The sequence below is a fragment of the Saccopteryx leptura genome, chromosome 7, assembly GCF_036850995.1.
Source record: "Saccopteryx leptura isolate mSacLep1 chromosome 7, mSacLep1_pri_phased_curated, whole genome shotgun sequence".
NCBI classification, from domain to species: domain Eukaryota; kingdom Metazoa; phylum Chordata; class Mammalia; order Chiroptera; family Emballonuridae; genus Saccopteryx; species Saccopteryx leptura.
This window is the reverse complement of record NC_089509.1, coordinates 117,570,720-117,591,029: the sequence shown is the minus strand read 5'-3', so window position 1 is coordinate 117,591,029 and position 20,310 is coordinate 117,570,720. Positions and strand designations below refer to the sequence as shown.

General features: G+C 60.4%; 1 protein-coding gene across 4 annotated transcripts in view; it reads left to right on the top strand.

The window, feature by feature from the left end:
- Positions 1-20,310, top strand: part of IQCA1 (IQ motif containing with AAA domain 1) — a 149,764-nt gene that overhangs the window by 111,686 nt on the left and 17,768 nt on the right. For all 4 annotated transcript variants that reach the window (XM_066345176.1, XM_066345178.1, XM_066345175.1 and 1 more), the window contains exons 14-15: positions 1,579-1,686; positions 7,259-7,458. In XM_066345176.1, coding sequence (XP_066201273.1) covers positions 1,579-1,686; positions 7,259-7,458 — 308 coding nt within the window. The remainder of the gene's footprint in view (positions 1-1,578; positions 1,687-7,258; positions 7,459-20,310) is intronic.

The window sequence follows — 20,310 nt, the reverse complement described above, 5'->3', positions numbered from 1 at the left end:
ACGCGCTGCCTCCTCGGATATTAACACGGATTTACTGACTCGGGGAACGGTGGTCACTTTTCCGTCCCCCCTGATGGCCTGTTGCCAGCAGTGAGCGCCGGGTTTAAGGCCGGCTAGAGGACCGCTCCCCACGCCAGTGAAGGCGGGGTGAACCACTGTCCTACTTAGCACGTGCTCACTAAACAGCGCCGATCGGAAGCCACGACAGAAGCCTTGGCTGTGGCTCACCCTCCCGCCGATACCATTGTCCCTGCCAGGATGGGGTTTTTTTCCCACGGAGGCTTGGAAGGGCTGCCTTCTGCGGCCAAACAGCCGGTGTCATCCAGTTTCTAACTCCAGTTTTCTTAGCGTTTGGAAATGCTTGGAAGCTTTTGATATTTTCCATATTTCATCCACTCACCCCAGTGTACTTTTTCGGTATGTTTAGGTCATTGTCGTATGTACATAACATCAAAAGCTCAGCAAGATCTGTGCATGTTATAGAAAGAGCCAGAAGAAAAAAAAAGTGATCATCGAACATTTTTTTCTTCAGACTAAGGTACAAATCAAGAGAGAATCTCAGGAGCGTGTGCAGGTCCATTCTGGTGACGAATGGGGACAGCCAAGCTCATTTTCCTGGTGACCTTATCTAGATTCGTTGGAAAATAACATTTCAGATTTATGGCGAGTGACAATTAAGCCCTTTGATGCCTCCTAATTAAATCTGTAAAGATTTATTTCCAAATTATTCCTTCGGTGATCCTTTAAAAATGTAAATGAAGATTACCCTCCAAGAGGAGACGGTTCTGTCTGTCCTCCGCGAGAATCGCCTCCTGCCGTGCCGACGGCTGTCGCTTCGATTGGGGTTCCCGCTGCCCCCACACAGACTTCTCGAGGCGACCGGAAATGCTTTATTTTTAACGTCTGCGCCCACAGCCGCCAGGGTCTCTCGGGATGTGAGCTGACCCTGCCACCCTGCGGTCCTCACTGTCTCTCGGGATGTGAGCTGACCCTGCCACCCTGCGGTCCAGGGTCTCTCGGGATGTGAGCTGACCCTGCCACCCTGCGGTCCAGGGTCTCTCGGGATGTGAGCTGACCCTGCCACCCTGCGGTCCTCACTGTCTCTCGGGATGTGAGCTGACCCTGCCACCCTGCGGTCCTCACTGTCTCTCGGGATGTGAGCTGACCCTGCCACCCTGCGGTCCAGGGTCTCTCGGGATGTGAGCTGACCCTGCCACCCTGCGGTCCAGGGTCTCTCGGGATGTGAGCTGACCCTGCCACCCTGCGGTCCAGGGTCTCTCGGGATGTGAGCTGACCCTGCCACACTGCGATCCAGGGTCTCTCGGGATGTGAGCTGACCCTTCCACCCTGCGGTCCTCACTGTGCGGCCGCCTTGCAGAACTCGGCTCTTCTTCGAGCCCAGTAATCAAAGGTTATTATTATTATTATTTTTTTAACGTGAGGACTGGCCCTCCGTCACACAAACCACATCTTGCTCAGAGTTGTTACATTTGCCCTCTGTGTGAACTTGGCGGGTGCCGGCGTCCTGCAGCCCAGACCACCGGTCTCCGTTCACCTGTCCTGTTTCTTTCCCCCCAGGTGAGTACAGCTACCTGGGGACCACTCTCCGCCAGGTGTCCATAGAACCCATGCCTTCCGTCCTGGATGTCAGACAGCTCATCGCCCTGTACGGGGTCCTGCCCCTCGGTAAGACCCCCCCACCTGCCCTGTGCTGCCTTTCCCAGCAGCCGGCTGCCCCACGTGCTGGCTTTGACCACGGCTTCCCGGTGGCCAGCAGCGCGCACTGTGGCCTAACTCAGTGTTTCTCAAACACCGGTCCGCGGACCCGTCTGCCAGAAATTTCCTGCCGGTCCACGAAAGGGCTACCCACCTGGTGTATAAAGATGGCCGGCTCAGTGATTTCAGCTGAATTCGCTTAAGCTTGGGGTGATTTCTGCCTTAGCGGTCCCTGAAATAACTCTCCTGTTTCCACCAGTTCCCAAGAGTAAAAAGATTGAAAACCACCGGCTTACCTCTTCCCCCCCAGCCCCACCCGGGTGTGGAGGGAAAGGAGGTCCATGGTGATGGAGCAGCCCAGAGCACCCCGAAAGATGCCGCCCAGGGGCCTGAGGGCTTGCCTCCCTCTGGATGGAGGGTTCCGCGGGCGGTCATCTGGAGAGACACACAGGCACCTGCAGAAAATGCATCAAGTCAGACAGAGGGCCGAGACCACGGCTTCCCCCAGAGGGCCGAGACCGCGGCTTCCCCCAGAGGGCCGAGACCGCGGCTTCCCCCAGAGGGCCGAGACCGCGGCTTCCCCCAGAGGGCTGAGACCACGGCTTCCCCCACAGCCTCCTGTTGCTGCAGAGTCGGTGAGCGTGCGCTCCATGACTCGCAGGGACCGAGGCCCTCCTGGGCCTCACTGAAGCCCCCCCTCCCCCGCCCTGCAGGCTGAGACTCGGCCACCCCTGCTCAGACCCGTGGACCCCGGTTCTACGGTGTGCCGGAAGGACGGGGCTCTCTGTGACAGAGATCACTGCTGCAGCGGCTCACTTGTTATTTCTATTCGTATTTTCACGACTTTCACAGGCGTGTGGCCCAGTCAGCCCGGGTGGGGGCAGGAGCCCAGCCCGGCCGTGCTCCGACCACCATTCTGAAATAGCACTCGCGTTCTGTGTGCTGAGTTTGCTTTCCAATGGGATGGGAAGAGCTCAGGCACCGGAACACCGTTCGCTTTGACTCGAGGAAGAACTCAAGCCTGTTGGCAAGAGATCGCCTCCTTCCTCTCCGAACTCGGTGTCGGTAGCAGTCAGTGGAACTTGGGGCTGACCTAGATAAAGTATGTTCAGCACAGTAAACACATAGTATCTGTGGGTCCGTGTAGAGAAATAAATGGATTAGCTCTCAGACGCCATCGCAGGGACACGGAAGACGGGGAGACGAGAGCAGTGGGCGTGTGGCGTGTTTGCACGCGGGGACACGGAAGACGGGGAGACGAGAGCAGTGGGCGTGTGGCGTGTTTGCACGTGGGGACACGGAAGACGGGGAGATGAGAGCAGTGGGCGTGTGGCGTGTTTGCACGCGGGGACATGGAAGACGGGGAGACGAGAGCAGTGGGCGTGTGGCGTGTTTGCACGTGGGGACACGGAAGACGGGGAGATGAGAGCAGTGGGCGTGTGGCGTGTTTGCACGCGGGGACATGGAAGACGGGGAGACGAGAGCAGCGGGCGTGTGGCGTGTTTGCACGCGGCGACACGGAAGACAGGGAGATGAGAGCAGTGGGCGTGTGGCGTGTTTGCATGTGGGGACACGGAAGGCAGGGGAGACGAGAGCAGCAGGCGTGTGGCGACGTGTTTGCACGCGGGGACACGGAAGATGGGGAGACGAGAGCAGTGGGCGTGTGGCGTGTTTGCACGCGGGGACATGGAAGACGGGGAGATCAGAGCAGCAGGCGTGTGGCGTGTTTGCACGCGGGGACACGGAAGACGGGGAGACGAGAGCAGTGGGCGTGTGGCGTGTTTGCACGCGGGGACACGGAAGACGGGGAGACGAGAGCAGTGGGCGTGTGGCGTGTTTGCACGCGGGGACATGGAAGACGGGGAGACGAGAGCAGCGGGCGTGTGGCGTGTTTGCACGCGGGGACATGGAAGACGGGGAGATGAGAGCAGCGGGCGTGTGGCGTGTTTGCACGCGGGGCTCCCGGATGCAGGTGGTGGATGTCGTTCGGAGCTGCCTCGCGAGCGTCAGGAGCGGATGCTCAGTGCAGGTCGTGTCCTGCCCGGACCGTCCCTTCGTCGGTCAGGAACCTGGAGTCCCTTCAGGCCACTGACCCTCCCGGGTCCCGGAGCTGGAGCCCACAGACGTTTGTCCTCGCCGGCCATGTGTGCGCCGTGTGCGGCACAGCCAGACGGGAGACGTGTTCGCGCCCGCCTTCCAACGCTTCGTTTACATTTCAGCCCCTCAAGTAGTGTCTGGCGGTCACCAAGAGGAATGTGCTTGTTGGCCCCTACTGTTCAGGTCGCCATGGCCAGGACGAACCCACTCGGCCAGCCGGCAGAGGGCACCGAGAACACAGGTCGAGGACCTCGCCACGCCGGGCCCCAGCGCAAGTTCTGCTGGCCTCCATCTGGGCTCCTGGGACCAGCTCTGAGCTTTCAGAACCCCCTTCTGACCCCTAGGAATCTGCTCAGCGTCCACCTCCCTCCCGGAAATGTTACTGCCCCCCACCCCTGCTCAGAGGTTGGCAGGAAGTGTCCTGTTCCCAGCAGAGCCTGCCCAGGGTGACGCTGGACCTGCCCGTCCAGAGGAACGAGCTCTCTGGAGCCCGCGCTGGAGCGCCATTGAGCTGCCCGAGGACACGGAACACCGGCCCCTCGTGACTCTGAGCCTCTGGAAGTGGAAAGGCCCGGAATCTTAACTCCATCTCTCAGCAATTCTCCGCATTTATTTTTAAAACCCGTCACTGGAAGTTGAGAGGGGCAGGAGCGGCCAGGGACTCCGCCCCCGTCGGCAGCTGCCCCTTTCCCAGGCCGATCAGCTCACCGTGCAGGGGCCAGCAAGGCCCCGGGTGCGGAGGTCCCCCCCCCCGAACACCCTCCTCCCCTGTCTCGGCGAGCCTGGTGACCACCCCCTTCCTCCTGGGAGTCCCTGCCCCCTGGAGGGAATGTGCACCTCCTCCTGGGTGCCCCCCGTCCCGTCCCTGGGTGCTGTCCTCAGCACCTTCTCCTGGGTGCCCCCCGTCCCGTCCCTGGGTGCTGTCCTCAGCACCTTCTCCTGGGTGCCCCCCGTCCCGTCCCTGGGTGCTGTCCTCAGCACCTTCTCCTGGGTGCCCCCCTGTCCTGTCCCTGGGTGCTGTCCTCAGCACCTTCTCCTGGGTGCCCCCCCTGTCCTGTCCCTGGGTGCTATCCTCAGCACCTTCTCCTGGGTGCCCCCCGTCCCGTCCCTGGGTGCTGTCCTCAGCACCTCCTCCTGGGTGCCCCCCGTCCCGTCCCTGGGTGCTGTCCTCAGCACCTTCTCCTGGGTGCCCCCCGTCCCGTCCCTGGATGCTGTCCTCAGCACGCTCCTCTCCCTCCACCCCCCCCCAGGAACCTCTTCCCAGCCCCGGCCTCAGCCAGCCCCCAGCTGATCTGTAACCCCAGCCACCTCCCAGGCAGGCACCCTCCCTCCCACCTCCTCACCGCCCCTGCCGCGTCCCCGGTCAGAGACGTCTGCCGCTTCACACATGCACGCCTGACGTCCACGCCGGGCCTGTGGCCCCCACGTGGAATCTCCCCACACATTCCAACTCCGTCTGGGCTTCATGAGCCAGCTCAGACGCCGTCTCCTCCTGGAAGTCTGCCTGAACTACCACAGCCCTAGCCACCCAGCCCTCTAGCCACCTGCCCTCCCACACACACAACCCCCCCCACACACACACGTTAAATTTAGGATCTTCTCTGAACTCTCCGTGGCTCTCACAGACCTGAGCACCATCTGCCTCCCGTTCTAGTCCTGTGCACTGAGGTTTCATAAACTCTTCACAGCCATTCCTGACTGTTCACACTGGGACCCCGAAGGCCTCCAGCCGGGAGCGGGAACTGAGCAGCCGGCCGTGCCCGGGTGCTGAGAAGACCCCCGGATGGGCGTCTCTCCCCTGCAGTGGGAAACGGGGTCTCCTGTGTACCCCCACTCGCCACAGAGAAAGCGTGCCTCGGGCGTCTCTCTCCTGCAGTGGAAAACGGGGTCTCCTGTGTACCCCCACTCGCCACAGAGAAAGCGTGCCTCGGGCGTCTCTCTCCTGCAGTGGAAAACGGGGTCTCCTGTGTACCCCCACTCGCCACAGAGAAAGCGTGCCTCGGGCGTCTCTCCCCTGCAGTGGGAAACGGGGTCTCCTGTGTACCCCCACTCGCCACAGAGAAAGCGTGCCTCTACATTCCGTTTCAAAGAGGAACAATTTCCGGGCTGACGTGGTGCATGTTGTTAGGAAACCGTAAAAGTGGCTCCTGAGTGTTTGGCACCTTCGCAATACCTTTTCAATTCCACAAGAAAAGAAAGGAAAAACAGAAAGCACCATCCTAGCGAGAAGGTTGATATATTGACTGCGGCTCAGAGAGGGCCCCGTGTTGACGAAGCAAACGAGAGTGACAGGTGTCCCCGTCACCGCTCCTGCCGGGACGTCATTCCGTCCACTGTGGAACCGCTCAGGGCCCAGCTGGTGCTCAGGACGGCGGGAGGCTCTCACGGCCGAGGCCCCACCTGGGCTCGAAGGGCATGACAGCGTGGTCGGAGCGAGAGGCACGGACCCCCGAGTGCTGGCAGGATCGCTCCCGTCCCTCTGTCCCTCTGTTGTCGAGCGTCAGGGTGGCGTGCCCCCTGCCGGCTGGAACCGGGCAGAAGAAGGGAGTCCGGCTCCGCCACTGGAGCTTGGGATTCCCGTCTCCTAAGAGTCGCTAATGGACCCTTGTCCGTCCTTCCCGTCTATTTCCACATCCTCCTCTTCCCAAACTTTCAAAGGATGAGATGCCGCCGCTGACAAGCAGAGAAGCCCCCTTCCCCCTTCCATCCCCCCCTCAAAAAAAATGCCAGAGGTAAGTTATTGCAGGAATATTCTTCTTTTTTTTTTTTTTTTTTTTGGTATTTTTCTGAAGCTGGAAACGGGGAGGCAGTCAGACAGACTCCCGCATGCGCCCGACTGGAATCCACCCCGGCACGCCCACCAGGGGGCGACGCTCTGCCCATCCTGGGCGTCGCTCTGTTGCGACCAGAGCCACTCTAGCGCCTGAGGCAGAGGCCAAGAAGCCATCCCCAGCGCCCGGGCTATCTTTTGCTCCAATGGAGCCTTGGCTGCGGGAGGGGAAGAGAGAGACAGAGAGGAAGGAGAGGGGGAGGGGTGGAGAAGCAGATGGGCGCTTCTCCTGTGTGCCCTGGCTGGGAATTGAACCCAGGACTTCTGCACGCCAGGCCGATGCTCTACCACTGAGCCAACCGGCCAGGGCCTGCAGGAATATTCTTTAAAATTATGAGTTTGGGGGCAAGTCCAGGGTGAGGGATGGAGGAGAGGCAAAGTGTCGAATACCCAGGTGGACCCCCACGGCTCCACCTCGAGCCCTGGCCACAAATCAGAGTGCCAGGCCAGACGGAAGGCGCGCCTCTGGTTCCAGACGTGCTGTCGGCGCGTTCATCGCAGTTGTGGGACCGGTGGCCTCGCCGGGAGCCACGGCCTCCTCGGGGAATCCTGGCCTGGGAACCACCGAGGGTCCCCGCGGGTAGGAGCTAGAGCCCCGGCCTCTGCCTCTCTCAGGTTCCGCGGCCGTGCACGAAAAGGCGCCCCTGGTGAAGTCCCTGCTGCTGGCCGGGCCGGCGGGGGTCGGGAAGAAAATGCTGGTCCACGCCATCTGCAGTGAGACGGGAGCCAACCTCTTCAACCTGTCCGCCGCGAACATCGCTGGCAAGTACCCCGGCAAGAGCGGCCTGCAGATGATGCTGCACATGGTCCTCAAGGTACCGACGGCGTCTCCCGGGTTCCCCTTCTCCTCCCTCCTTCCCGTTCACACGTCCAGTCCTGTAGTCCCTCCCCTTGAGCTGCCCGGCCCTGGCTCCGGGGTGACACGAACACCCCTCTTCATCGTCCCCACCGTGCCTTCCGAAGTTTCATCTGGGCGAGTGCCTCCAGGTTGACCTGTGCTCTTCGGTTCATTTTTAGGGGCCAGAAAGCCCTCTCGGGCAGCTCTCCCTAGATCAAAGCGTGGGCACGGCGAGAGCCACCTCGTCCGCGGGGCTAGATGTCAGCTGTGTGTCACCTTTCAAGGGGGCCCCAACGCGCGGGCGACGGTCAGCGTGAGCTCACAGGAACGGCTCCTTCTCCCTGTCATCCCAGCGGCCACAGCGAGAATGTGAGGGCAGTGGGGTTTCTTCCCTTGGCCACACGTGGACCCAACTGTGCGGAGAGGTGGCCCGCGGCCCGCTCTCTTCCCACCCTTGCCGGTCCGCCGGGGTCCATGGCGGGAGAACTGTGAAGAGTTGGGAGGCGGAGAGGAAGGAGGTGGGTGAGGAACAGAGAGAGATTGCTGAGCTATTCCACAGAGCGCCTCGCACGGAGTAGGTGTTCCACGCCTTTGTGTGAGGTGAGGGGTTCATCCTTATCCCCGTTTTCTAGATGGAGAAACCAGGGTTCTGAGAGGTCACGTGGCGTGCCCAGGGCCACCAAGGTCAAGTGGCCGAGCGGGGCTCCAAACCCGAGTCCTCTCTTCTATCCTCTTGCATGGTTTTTATCAAGACAAAATGTGCAAATCTGAAGGATACATCTGAAGTGTGAGCTCTGAAAACGCCCACAGCTATGTAGCCATCGTGTCGTGTGCTTTTTTTGGCCCCTTGTATGACTTTTTTTATTATTATTATTGGCCAAGTTTCACTGGACTGTCAGTCTCTCGTGAGTTATCGAGTTCTTGGTATGGTCTGAATACGAGTCCTGGTCGGGCAGACGCGCTGCAGATGTTTTCTGCGTGACTCGCCTTTTCACCCTCTCTGTTGCGTGGTTGCCGTTCGCTTGTCTCGCCGATGGTGGAGCGAGGCTGTGGGAGCTCCAGCCAGGACTGTGGCGTTCTCCGTGTCTCCCTGCAGCGGCCAGTTTTTGCCCCTTGGATGTTGCAGCCCCCGTTCTGAGATGCTCCACGTTCGGGACGGCTGCATCTTCCTGACTTGTTGTTTTGTCACTGTGAGATGTCCCCTTTGTCTCTAGGAATGTTCCTTGTCTTGAAGAAAACCTAGTCTGACCTGAACGGGGCCGCGTCAGCTTTCCTGGATCTTCTTTCCTTTGCAGTGTCTTTGTAGTGAGAGTGCATCCCTCGGGGACAGCACGCGGCCGAGCCTCGCTTTCTTCCTCCGCCTGCGAACACGCCGCGTCGTTGGCGCATTTGCTCCATTCACAGTAAATGCAGTTGTTCACATGGTGAGGTTGGGTCTCCTGTTTTCCTGTGTGTTGCCCTCCACCTGTCCCCTCTCCCTTTCTTTCCTTCTGCTTTCTTTTGGGTGGCTCGGTACTTTTTAGTCTTTTATTTGAGGTTCCTCTGTTGTCTTTTTAGCGATGCCACTTTCTTTTTTTTTCATTTTATTTTTCAATCGCAGTGGGCACGCAACATTATTTGGGGTTAGCTTCTGGTGGACGGCACAGCAGTTAGACCGCCTTACACTTCAGCAACGCCTCTTATATTTTTGGCGATTTTTCTACAGATGACAGTTGCCATTTCTGAGTTCTCACAGTCTACATAGGGTTGGTTCACAGGGCACTATTTTACATAACACGTGCAACCTTACACCCGAATGCTCCTGTATGTTTTTCTCATACATGTTACACCTAGAAACGTTAGAAACACCACAGTACAGTGTTGTTGTTGTTGTTTTGTCTTTTAAAGACTTTAAAGAGGGAAAGTGTAGTATTTTCCCCTTAGTCGCATATTTCCCGTTTTTAGTACTTTTTCCATCCCGTTGCGCCAACTCCCCGCTTGGTGTGACTGTCCTTTCCGCTACGGAACAACCTTCCCTGATATTTATTTCAGTGCTGATCTGCTGGCCACACGTTTTCTTAGCTTTCACTTTGTTTATTTCACAATGCCTTTACATTGTCTCCACTTTTTCTTTCCTTTTTTTTTTTTTTTTTGAAGGATAGTTTTGCTGGATATAGAATTCCAGGCCTGCCTCTGTTTCAGCCCTTCAAAGAAGTTACTCCATTGTCTCAGGCACAGAGCTTGTAAGTCCTTCTCCTGGGTTACAGTGTTGCCACATGAGCCCACAGCCTGCATCTAGCGGCTCCTGTTTTAGTGAGTGCATTCTCCAGCCTCTTGCTGAAGCTGGGCTGGATGGGGCCTGCCTCTCCCGCCTACCAAATGGCTCGGCGCTCCCGGTGTGGTTCTGAGACAGAGTCCTTGTTCGTGATGTTCTCATGCTCAGGAAATTATTTCTGCTGTTGAGTGGGGGTTTTTTTTCCCCTTGATATCAGATCAGCTACACTGGCATTTTTTAGAATCGTGGCAAACTGACATTACAGAGACCTCAGAATGTTACACGTCAAATTACCAGAATGTGAAGCAGCATACTTACCCACTGAGGCCACTCCGTGTCAGATTGCCTGACTCACACACCTCATTAAGCTTCACCTCCGCTGTGTGTGTAACTGATTAATGAAAGACCCAGGGGCCCCGGGGTGGGAGTCATTCAATTAAAAATCATGTGTGGTGAGGACAGTGCCTCCTAGAATGAGTGGCAGACCAGCCATCTGCATTGCAAAGAGGTATTTGCTGTTAACTAAGCCGAGGAAAGCTGGCCGGTCGCTGGCAGGAAGGTGCGTGCGTGCGTGCGTGTGTGCGTGTATGCGTGTGTGCGTGTGTGCGTGCGTGCGTGTGTGCGTGCGTGCGTGCGTGTGTGCGTGCGTGCGTTCCTGGATTACGTGAGCCGTAGCACGGGGGCCGTGGCTCGGGGGCAGCAAACAGGGACCCGTGGCATTTGCTGGAGAAGATGAAGTAACAGAGCTCTGACCACTGACTTAGCCTCCAGAGGGGAAAGATTGCAACAGTTAGGACACCGTCAGTTCTCTTCTGGCTGGGAGCATTCCCTGCACACGTGGGGACACGCCAGGAAGACACGTCTCGGGTGCATTTCACAAACACACCTCCAAATCCGTGCTGTGGTCACGATTCCCGGAGGGTCCCTTTTACGTGACACACAATGACCTGAATGAAGGAACAACCGCGGTCCCTTTAAGAGATGTGTCCGCTGTTCCTTCGACTCCTCTCTGCTGTGAACCAACTTACTTGAAACCCTCTCTTCTGCTCGAGCTCAGGGTGGATAGAAAAGGGTAGATATCTCGTTAGTGAGGAGATGTCAGAAACGTCATTTCTGACAGTTAAGAAGTGTGATCAGTGATTGACACACAACACGTACTTCGTGTGCGGAAGGAGTTGCTGAGGCACAGCCATCACTCGGCCAGCCTCCGCCTCCTTGGGCGGAGCACGTCCGGGGTGGGCGAGCAGCAAGGACGGACCTTGCCCTCTGGCAGGAATCCGGCACGCACCGAGGGGTTTCAGACACACTTTCCCTTCCCATTGGACCAAATCCCTGGTGGGCAGAAATTAATGTCCCCGCTTACAAACAAGGAAACTAAGGCCCAGACTGCTCAATCTGGCCCTGGCCTGTTAACTCAGTGGATAGAGCATCAGCCTGGTGTATGGACATCCCAGGTTCGATTCCCAGTCAGGGCACACAGGAGAAGTGACCATCTGCTTCTCTCCTCCTCCCTCATCCTCTTCTCTCTCACTTCCCCTTCTGCGGCCAGTGGCTCGACTGGTTCAAGCATCAGCCTCAGGCGCTAAAAATAGCTCAGTTGATTCGAGCATCGACCTAAGATGGAGGTTGCTGGGTAGATACCAGTTGGGCACATGCAGGAGTCTCTCTATCTCCCCTCCTGTCATTAAAAAAAAGAGGGACTCAATCTGACCCCAAAATGCAAAGGCACTGAGGGCGGCACCCGGATTTAAGCCTGGGTCTGTCTCCACAGCCATCACGTGGCCCCAGCTGCCTCCAGGGAGTGAAGGCTCCCTCGGCCCCGTCCTGGGCAGCCGTGAGCATCGCGAGGTCAGAGTGTCGGCTGGGGGCGTGTCAGCACGAGGAGGGGACGGAGCTGGAGGCCGCTGCGTGCTGTCCCCAGGCTCAGGCAGGGGTCCCCCTCCAGCACCCCTTCCCCGCCCCCTCAGGCTGCCCACAGGAAGGCCAGGGCAGAGCAGCGGAGCCCAGGGGAGAGGCCCGAGCAGACGGCTTCTAATTCAGACCTCGAGGAGATGCTCTGGGCCCCGTGGTGCGTGAGTCCTCCCTTCCTTCCTTTGTGTGGACCGGTGAGGAGGCTGCCGGGTCAGCGTCTGGTCTGGGCCACGGGGCCTGCAGTCCAGACTAAGGAAGGCCCTCGGTGCCACCCCGGGGCTCCTCGCTGGGCTCACAGCCAGCGGCCAAGGACTCATGGCTGCACGCCAAGGGGCCCTGCAGATGTGCTGGGTCAACAGCTGGGCCAGGAGTCGGACATGGAGCCTCCCACTCCAGGCTAAGAACCCAACAAAGGCAATGTTGCTGTTCAGGTGGTTTAGAAACACAGACGCGTGCACGCACAGATGTGGAAGAGATGTAATAGATACATTAGTCACCTTTACAAGGTGAAATTCAATCAGGATGAAGCGAAGACCTACACCTGACCCAAAACACAGAGCTGCTCAAGTGAGAGAGGTGGGAGGGGGGAGGAGAGAGGGAGCAGGGAGTCGGGGAGGGGAAGGAGGGAGGGGGGGGGGAGGGGGAAGGGGCAGCGGGGAGGGGAGGAGGGGGGAGGGGGCAGAGGGGAGGGGAGAAGGGGGAGGGGAGGGGAGGGCAATGGAGGAGGGGGATGGGGGAATGGAGGAGGGGGGAGGGGGCAGAGGGAGCAGAGGGGAGGGGAAGGAGGGAGCAGGGAGTCGGGGAGGGGAGGGGGGTGGAGGAGGGGGGAGGAGAGAGGGAGGGGGAGGGGCAGAGGGGAGGGGAGGGAGGGGAGGGGAAGGGAGAAGGGGGAGGGGAGGGGAGGGCAATGGAGGAGGGGGAAGGGGGAATGGAGGAGGGGGGAGGGGGCAGAGGGAGCAGAGAGATCGGGGAGGGAGGGGAGCAGGATTGGCCACGTGGCTCAGCCTCAGGTGTGAAAGTAAAGGGTGGGCTGGTGACATCGGTCCCTGTGCCAGCGGTTATGCCGTGGGAAGCCAGGTCCCCTTGTGTGGTGTCCGGGGGCGTGAAGCGTCCGCTTCAGGCTGAGGCAGGGAGCTCACACAGACGGTAGCAGCTCTTGGTTTCTTTCTTTTTCCGTAGCCGTGGTCTTTCAGAGCCGTTTAGGTTCCCAGCAGCCCTGAGCAGCAGCGCAGGGCGGGCTCCACGGGGCGGGGGGCGCCAGGCTGCGGGTGCCCACGGCGCGGGCTCTCGGGCAGCGCCGGGCAAGCGCTCCGCTCCGTGGGCTGTCATCCGCCGTGAACACAGGTGTGTCCGCTCCGTTCTGAGCCGGGGTCACAGGGACGCGCCCGGGACGGGGAGGAGTTAGAACCAGTCTGGTAAACACTTGGGGGCGCGGTGCCCTGAAGGAGTCAGTCTGGCTTGCAGGCGGTGAGCCGCGCGTGCTTCTCAGAGTGGGCGTCGAGTGTCGGGCAGTGGGCCAGGAAAGAGAAGGGCGCCGAGGAGAACCCAGACACTTCGTCAGCCCGACGCCGGCCACCCCGCAGACGCCTTCCCCTTCACTACAGCCTGGTGACAACCAGCGTGTCCTGTGACTGGTCTGGTTCCCCCACGTCACCTGTCACAGTCTATCAGTGGTGCCTGCCTCCCCAGCCCCTTCCTCTCCTCTCCCCTGCCTCAGTTTACCTTCCTTTCCATGCAGGGTCAGCCCAGCTGAACTGCTGGTTCTTAGTCATTTGACATTTATCCCAACTGACACCCGTTCAGGACTTGAGGTAACTTCCACAGTCTTGTCAACGGTGGTGCAATGAAAGAGACATTGAAAATATCGTCTTAAACTAGTAGAAGTACAAAATGCCCCCAGCTTAGTGTCTGAACTGAATCCCAGTGACTACAGTCCAGGAAGGTGAGCCCCACACCGCCCAGTAACCCACAGCCCTCCGACTTGTCCCCAGCGTGGTAGCTCCGCCCTGGCGGTGGCCTGTGCCCAGCAACTCCCATTCAGAGACAGGAAGCTCCCCTCTCTGCAGACAGCGACCCTGTCTCTCTGTCCCCACACGTCCCCTGCCCCCACCACGGAGCCTGACCCAGCACAGGTACTCAGCAGATGTGTGTGGGATGGATGCATGGATGGACGGACGGACGGACAGGTGAATGGATGAATGGTCCTTTTAGTAAACTGATACACAACCACTGGAAAACGTAGCCAGTTCTTTTCCCCCGGGTTCTCTATGGCGAGCAAAACAAGAACCTTTCAGAAAAGACTTCCAAAGCTTCCAAGAGTCTTGTGGGCAGATCTTATTAGCCAAGCACAACCGGCTTTCATCCTAACCCCTGGGAAGCTGATTCTGCAGTGAAGGTCGGGGAGTGCAGAAGGGAGAACACAAAAGATGGACCCTATAAGACCGACCTGGGTGCGGGCGTCTCTGATGCTCCGATAGAACTTCCCAGGATTTGAAAAAGGCGCATTTCGGTGGAGATGGGTCTTTATTCCAGAACAGACGGGAAACTGAAACCTGTCGTGAGCTTTGACGGGGCTGAAGAGCCCTCTAGTGGCAGCAGTTGAGGTAAGCAACCCAACGTATCCTGGAAAGTCCAATTACGCATTAATTACATTTAATTGTCCATGACCTCAAACTACCCGTGGGTAATTTCAATGAAGCCTTGTCATCGCCGAGTGAAAATTAAAAGAGCAAAGGATGCCATTTTTCATTAACAAGTTGGCAAAGAGTATTTTTATTGTTAATACTCAGTGAGGAGAAGAGGAGGCAAACAGACCCATGCTCTCACGGCGGGGGAGCACGCATGGGGCTGCCAGGCCGGCAGGGGGGGGCGACACGTGTCCACCTGGGGGCACACACGGACCCTCCGGCCAGCAGTGCCGCGCCCGCCGCCATCACTGTGAGGAGGAGACCACTCGTGCCCAGGGCGCCCCTCCCTCGTCGAAGCGCTGTTTGATTTCGTGAGAAGGCGGGACCGTCCAGATGTTCAGAAACACGGGGTCAGATCGATACCTGGGGGACATCACGTTAAAGTGGCGGACGCTTCCTATTCAGGGAACGAGAACACGAAGCCGGGAGGAGGGACCATCTCGTCTTTTGCAAACAAATCCGGACGTGGGGAAGGGTCCGTACAGATAGGACGTGGGGCCGGTCCCTTCTCCGTGGAGAGGGCGAAGGGTGTGTTTGCGGCAGTCTGTGCATGTACCCGGAAAGTCTCACGGATGCAGCTTTTGCAATCCCCGAGTTTCTGGCAGACGCGTCACAAAGCCCAGCCTCTCTGCCCGAGGCATCTGCAGCTGCCCCTTGTCCCTTGCCTGAGTCGCCCCCATACCTGTCTGGGGGCAGAGCAAGTGAGCCCCCTCCCTCCAGGTCACCCCTTCTTGCCTTCCCTCCCTTTGCCACGCCGTCCCCAAACTCTGTGCTGGCTGCCCCACTCTCTGAGAGAACTCTCCCTGACTCTGTCTCTGTCCCGTCCACGCCTCGGCTCCCTGTCACCTGGCTCTGTCCCCCCACGCCCTGCGAAGGCCCCACTGGCCTCCTGGGTGCCCTTGGTGGCCACCACTGCCCTTCCTGCACCTGTGTCTCCTCTGTGCCCTCTGCCCTCTCCGGGGCGGCTCTTCCTGCCCAGCCCAGACCATCCTCCTCCATCAAGGTCCTCAGCTGGGGTCCCATGGCCCTTGTCTGCCCCCCCACTTGGGAATCCCTTCCCCCACCCCCGAAGCTCAGCCTCCATCAGTGGCTCTGGCCTTTTGCAGCCCCCACCTCCCTCCTGCCCCCTGGATCCGTCAGCCCACCTGTGTGCAAGTCCAGCTGCTCCTGTGGCCTTAAAATGACCCCATGATTTCCCCACTTGTCTCGTCCCCTGTTCAGAGCCAGGGGCCACTGTCCCCCTGTCCTAGGAAGTCCAGCATGGGAGACCCCGCGTCTCCCTCACCCCTCACCCACCGTCCTCAGTCCACCTGACTGTAAACACCCCGCACACCCACGGCCGGCTGCCCCCTGCTCCGCTCCCGAGGTCTCACGTCCCCTCCCTCCAGCAGAAGAGGGCCATGGCTTCCGGGCTAACGGCGAACTTGGTGGCACGGCGGAGGCCCTGTGACGCCTCCCAGGACGAGCTGAGCAGCCCCCGAGGGTGCACCCCGCTGCCCCCAGGCCCTGTGACGCCTCCCAGGACGAGCTGAGCAGCCCCCGAGGGTGCACCCCGCTGCCCCCAGGCCCTGTGACACCTCCCAGGATGAGCCGAGCAGCCCCCCAGGGTGCACCCCACTGTCCCCAGACCCTGTGACGCCTCCCAGGACCAGCCCCCCAGGGTGCACCCCACTGTCCCCAGACCCTGTGACGCCTCCCAGGACCAGCCCCCCAGGGTGCACCCCACTGTCCCCAGACCCTGTGACGCCTCCCAGGACCAGCCCCCCAGGGTGCACCCCACTGTCCCCAGACCCTGTGACGCCTCCCAGGACCAGCCCCCCAGGGTGCACCCCGCCACCCCCAGGCCCTGTGACACCTCCCAGGACGAGCCGAGCAGCCCTCCAGGGTGCACCCCGCCGCCCCCAGGCCCTGTGACGCCTCCCAGGACGAGCCGAGCAGCCCCCCAGGGTGCACCCCGCCGCCCCCAGGCCGTGACGCCTCCCAGGACTAGCCAAGCAGCCCCCCAGGGTGCACCCCACCACCCCCAGACCCTGTGACGCCTCCCAGGATGAGCCGAGCAGCCCCCGAGGGTGCACCCCGCCGCCCCCAGGCCCTGTGACGCCTCCCAGGACCAGCCGAGCAGCCCCCCAGGGTGCACCCCGCCACCCCCAGGCCCTGTGACGCCTCCCAGGACCAGCCAAGCAGCCCCCAGGGTGCACCCCGCAGTCCCCAGGCCCTGTGACGCCTCCCAGGACGAGCCGAGCAGCCCCCCAGCGTGCACCCCGCCATCCCCAGACCCTGTGACGCCTCCCAGGATGAGCCGAGCAGCCCCCCAGGGTGCACCCCGCCGCCCCCAGGCCCTGGGACGCCTCCCAGGACGAGCCGAGCAGCCCCCCAGGGTGCACCTCGCCGCCCCCAGGCCCTGTGACGCCTCCCAGGACGAGCCGAGCAGCCCCCCAGGGTGCACCTCGCCGCCCCCAGGCCCTGTGACGCCTCCCAGGACGAGCCGAGCAGCCCCCCAGGGTGCACCCCGCCGCCCCCAGACCCTGTGACGCCTCCCAGGACGAGCCGAGCAGCCCCCCAGGGTGCACCCCGCCGCCCCCAGGCTCCGTGGTCTACAGACCTTGGAGGAGCTGTCTGCTTTCACGCCCCACTGGAGCACTGTCTCCATGCCTGGTGACCCGCCTGTCCCGTGGTCCCTCTGCTGTTATTGGTGGTCCTTGCCGACACCCCATTTTCCCTGGGTCACCCTCACGGCCTCACATCCGTGCCCCCCCCCCCAGCCATTCACAGGCTCCTGAGGACAAGGCCCAGCGCCCAGCAGGGAGCCTGGCACGCCCCACTCCTCTAGAAACACGCAGCAGATGCGGGAATGACAGCATAGCCCTCCGTCTCCCTGCTGGGCCCCAAATAACCAAACCCCAGTGTTTCTTCCCCGCACAGCTGGCTGGCTATTTGAAAACACTCGCCCCCTTGAGACCCCTTTTCTCCAAGGAAGGAGCCTCGGTCCCTGCGACCCCCCCTACCCTGCTGGGAGAGGTTTCCTCTGGGGGGGGGGGCTGTCTTCCACACCCTCCTCTGCACAGAACCGAACACAGTCACCACTGAGCAGGCTCAGGGAAACCGGAGACCCGTGCTCGGGAGGGCAGGACGGTGGTGGAGTTAGACCTCTCCCTGCTGGGGTGAGAGGTGACAGAGAGGGACACAGGTTGAGGGTAACGAGGGCTGTGAGACAGGCATCCGTCTGCCGGGGCTGGGGGGGGGGGGGGACAGGGCCGCCGACCCGGGTCTGACTCCGGGCTCCACCACCTTCCCCAGGGCTGGGGGCACATTACTGGCCCCTCCTTCCGCCTCCGTGACCTCATCTGTAGAAGGGGACAAGGCGTGGACGTACAGAGCCCGTGGCCTGTGGCGAGAGGGGGGTGTCCTGGGCGTCAGGGCAGAGGGTCATCCCCGGCCTCGTCATTGTCAAAGAACCCGCCTGGGAAATGTTCTCTGTCCACCTGACAGTAATTGAGCCTTTCCAGATCACGTCCCCACCCCAGTCCTCCACACAGCGCTGTGTGGCCCTGGGACAGGTGACCGTCCTGGGAAGCTCATCCCCTCACAGGTGCAGCCGGAACACAGGAAGCACGGAATTCCCCCACCAGCTGGGAAAGGGCACACAGGTCAGGGACCGGGTCCACGACCTCCGAGTTCAGTAGAACGCCGTGGCCGGGATTTCAAAACCGCTTCCAACAAGCTGAATGAAGACCGAGGGCTTCAAGACCATCCCAGCTGATAGCCGAGGCTTGCTCTGCATGTGCGGAGCTGACCTTGCAGGAAGGGACAAGCAACCCCAGGGTCGTTGGGACGCGCCTCTGCTGTCCCCATTAAGGAGGACTGGACTGAGATGCTCACAAGTACACAGCGTGGAAAACCCGGAGCTCACCAGGTGGACGCGGGCAAGGGGAGGACCCGCCCGGGCGAGCTCTGGACTTAGCCCAGACAGGAGGCGATGGTTCCAGTGGACAGCGTTTCCACGGGTGTTGGTGCTCACCCTGAGGGTTTTAACGGGCACTGAAAAGAATAGGATGTTACTTCTGTTATAACAAAGTATCCTTTTCCTTTTCTAAGAAGCTTAAAACCTTCCCCACAGTGTCTCATTCTCTTGCTTTCCTCTGGGGCTGGAAGTGCGGAAGCTTTAGACTTAAACTCAGAATAGCTCCTAGGAACAGGGGTTCCCCGGAGCTGATCCCCACTGCCCCCCCCACCCCCCGGCACCGAGCGGCCTCCCTCCGGCGTAGTGGGGCAGGCCGCCCTGGAAGGAAGTCGGGGCGTCAGGTCAGGAGCCGAGAGAGCGCACGGCCCCGTGGGCGTGAAGGGGACGAGGAGGTGCACTGGGCAGACAGACGTTGGGATTGTTCGACGTGGGGAGGTGAACCACGGGACACTCGAGTCTGTGGCTCGGGCAAACGGAGGACCCGGCGGACGTGACCGTGCATCAGCACAGACCCGACGGCCACCAGCCGGCCTTGCCTCCTGCTTCCGTCACTTCCTAGCTGTGTGACCTTGGACAGGTCACTTAACGTCCGACCCTCGTTGTCCCCATCTGTGAACAGGGTTGGCAACGATGCTCCCTGTTTCATCGGGCAGCAGAGGGGGTGAAGGAGGACACGCCAGCTCTATGCTGGGCCTGACCGTGAGTGAGAGGCCGTGGGCCACACGTGTGGCCCGGGCCTGCGCACAGCTGCTCGTAGCTGCTGCTATGGGTAGCCCCGTATGCCACGGCTGCTCGTAGCTGCTGCTGTGGGTAGCCCCGTATGCCACGGCTGCTCGTAGCTGCTGCTGTGGGTAGCCCCGCACGCCACGCCGCCTCCATACTGGGATTAAAACTTGCAATTCTGAATTCTTAGGCTCTCTGGCTCTGGTTCTGAAAAGTAAGGCGCAGCAAACAGTGGTTGGCTGGTACCGCTTCCTGTCCGAACGGCCCGCGTGGGGGCCTGTGAAGGCAGCCAGCGGGGTAGGACCAGCGCTGGGACCCCGTTAAATCCGCCTTGCCTTTGAACGTGGATCATCTCCTCCGCCCTGTCCAAGATGCTGGGGGGACGGACCCACCGGTGTTCCCGGTGCCTCTCCCATTGTTTCTTACACGTCCGTCTTGGTTTAAAAATCACACCTGCTGCCGTAACGATGTTTTAAGAAATATAAAAATAAGAGTACATAACACCCCTCACGGCAGCTGGAGATGGCTTTTATCTGTCGTCATGCCGCACAAAGCTTAAATTGTTGCAAAAAATACACCCGGCCTTCCCTATTGTGGGGAGCTTTGAAGAGATTGTCAGGTGTGTGGCCATTATCCTTGGGCCCACGGCTAAGTCCCCGCGCGGCCTCAAAACCCCGCCCGCCCTGGAGGGGCGCAGAGCCACCTTCCGGGCAGATGTCCCAGCCGCAGAGGCACAGCTGAATGAGAGGAGCGACCAGCATCACAGGGCCTGGTGTTCAGACAGCGTTTCCCGTGATGGGCAATCGTGGATGACCCTGGGCGCGCCGGGCGGGCTGGGCTCAAACCCGGAGGCTTCCTTTTCCCTTCGTTGGCAGCGGGAAAACTAGTCATTGGCTTATTTCAATAACTGAAAACAGTGAGAGAGTTAGGACGTGGAGGATCAGAGAGGTTAGGTGACTTGCTCAGGGGCACACAGCCAGCTAAGGTGAATGGCGGAGCAGGCCTAGAACCCCTGCTTCCTGAGTCCCCGCTGTCCACGGTCTTCTGGCTCCCCAGGCTGCTGTCCAGGGGGACATGCAAGTAGCCCTTGCTCTAAATCAATGAGACAGAGTCCCACTGGCCAGAGTCGAGGCCCGGGGACCTAGGGCAGAACCCGCGGACGCCCAGTGTGCACTGCCCGTAAGGTGGGACCGGGCCCTCGCAGCGGCGCCCCCACCTGCACTGAATGGGGGTACGCTCACCTGCCTGCAGCTGCCCCCACACGGCCCCGCCACCCCTGAGCTCCCCCACACG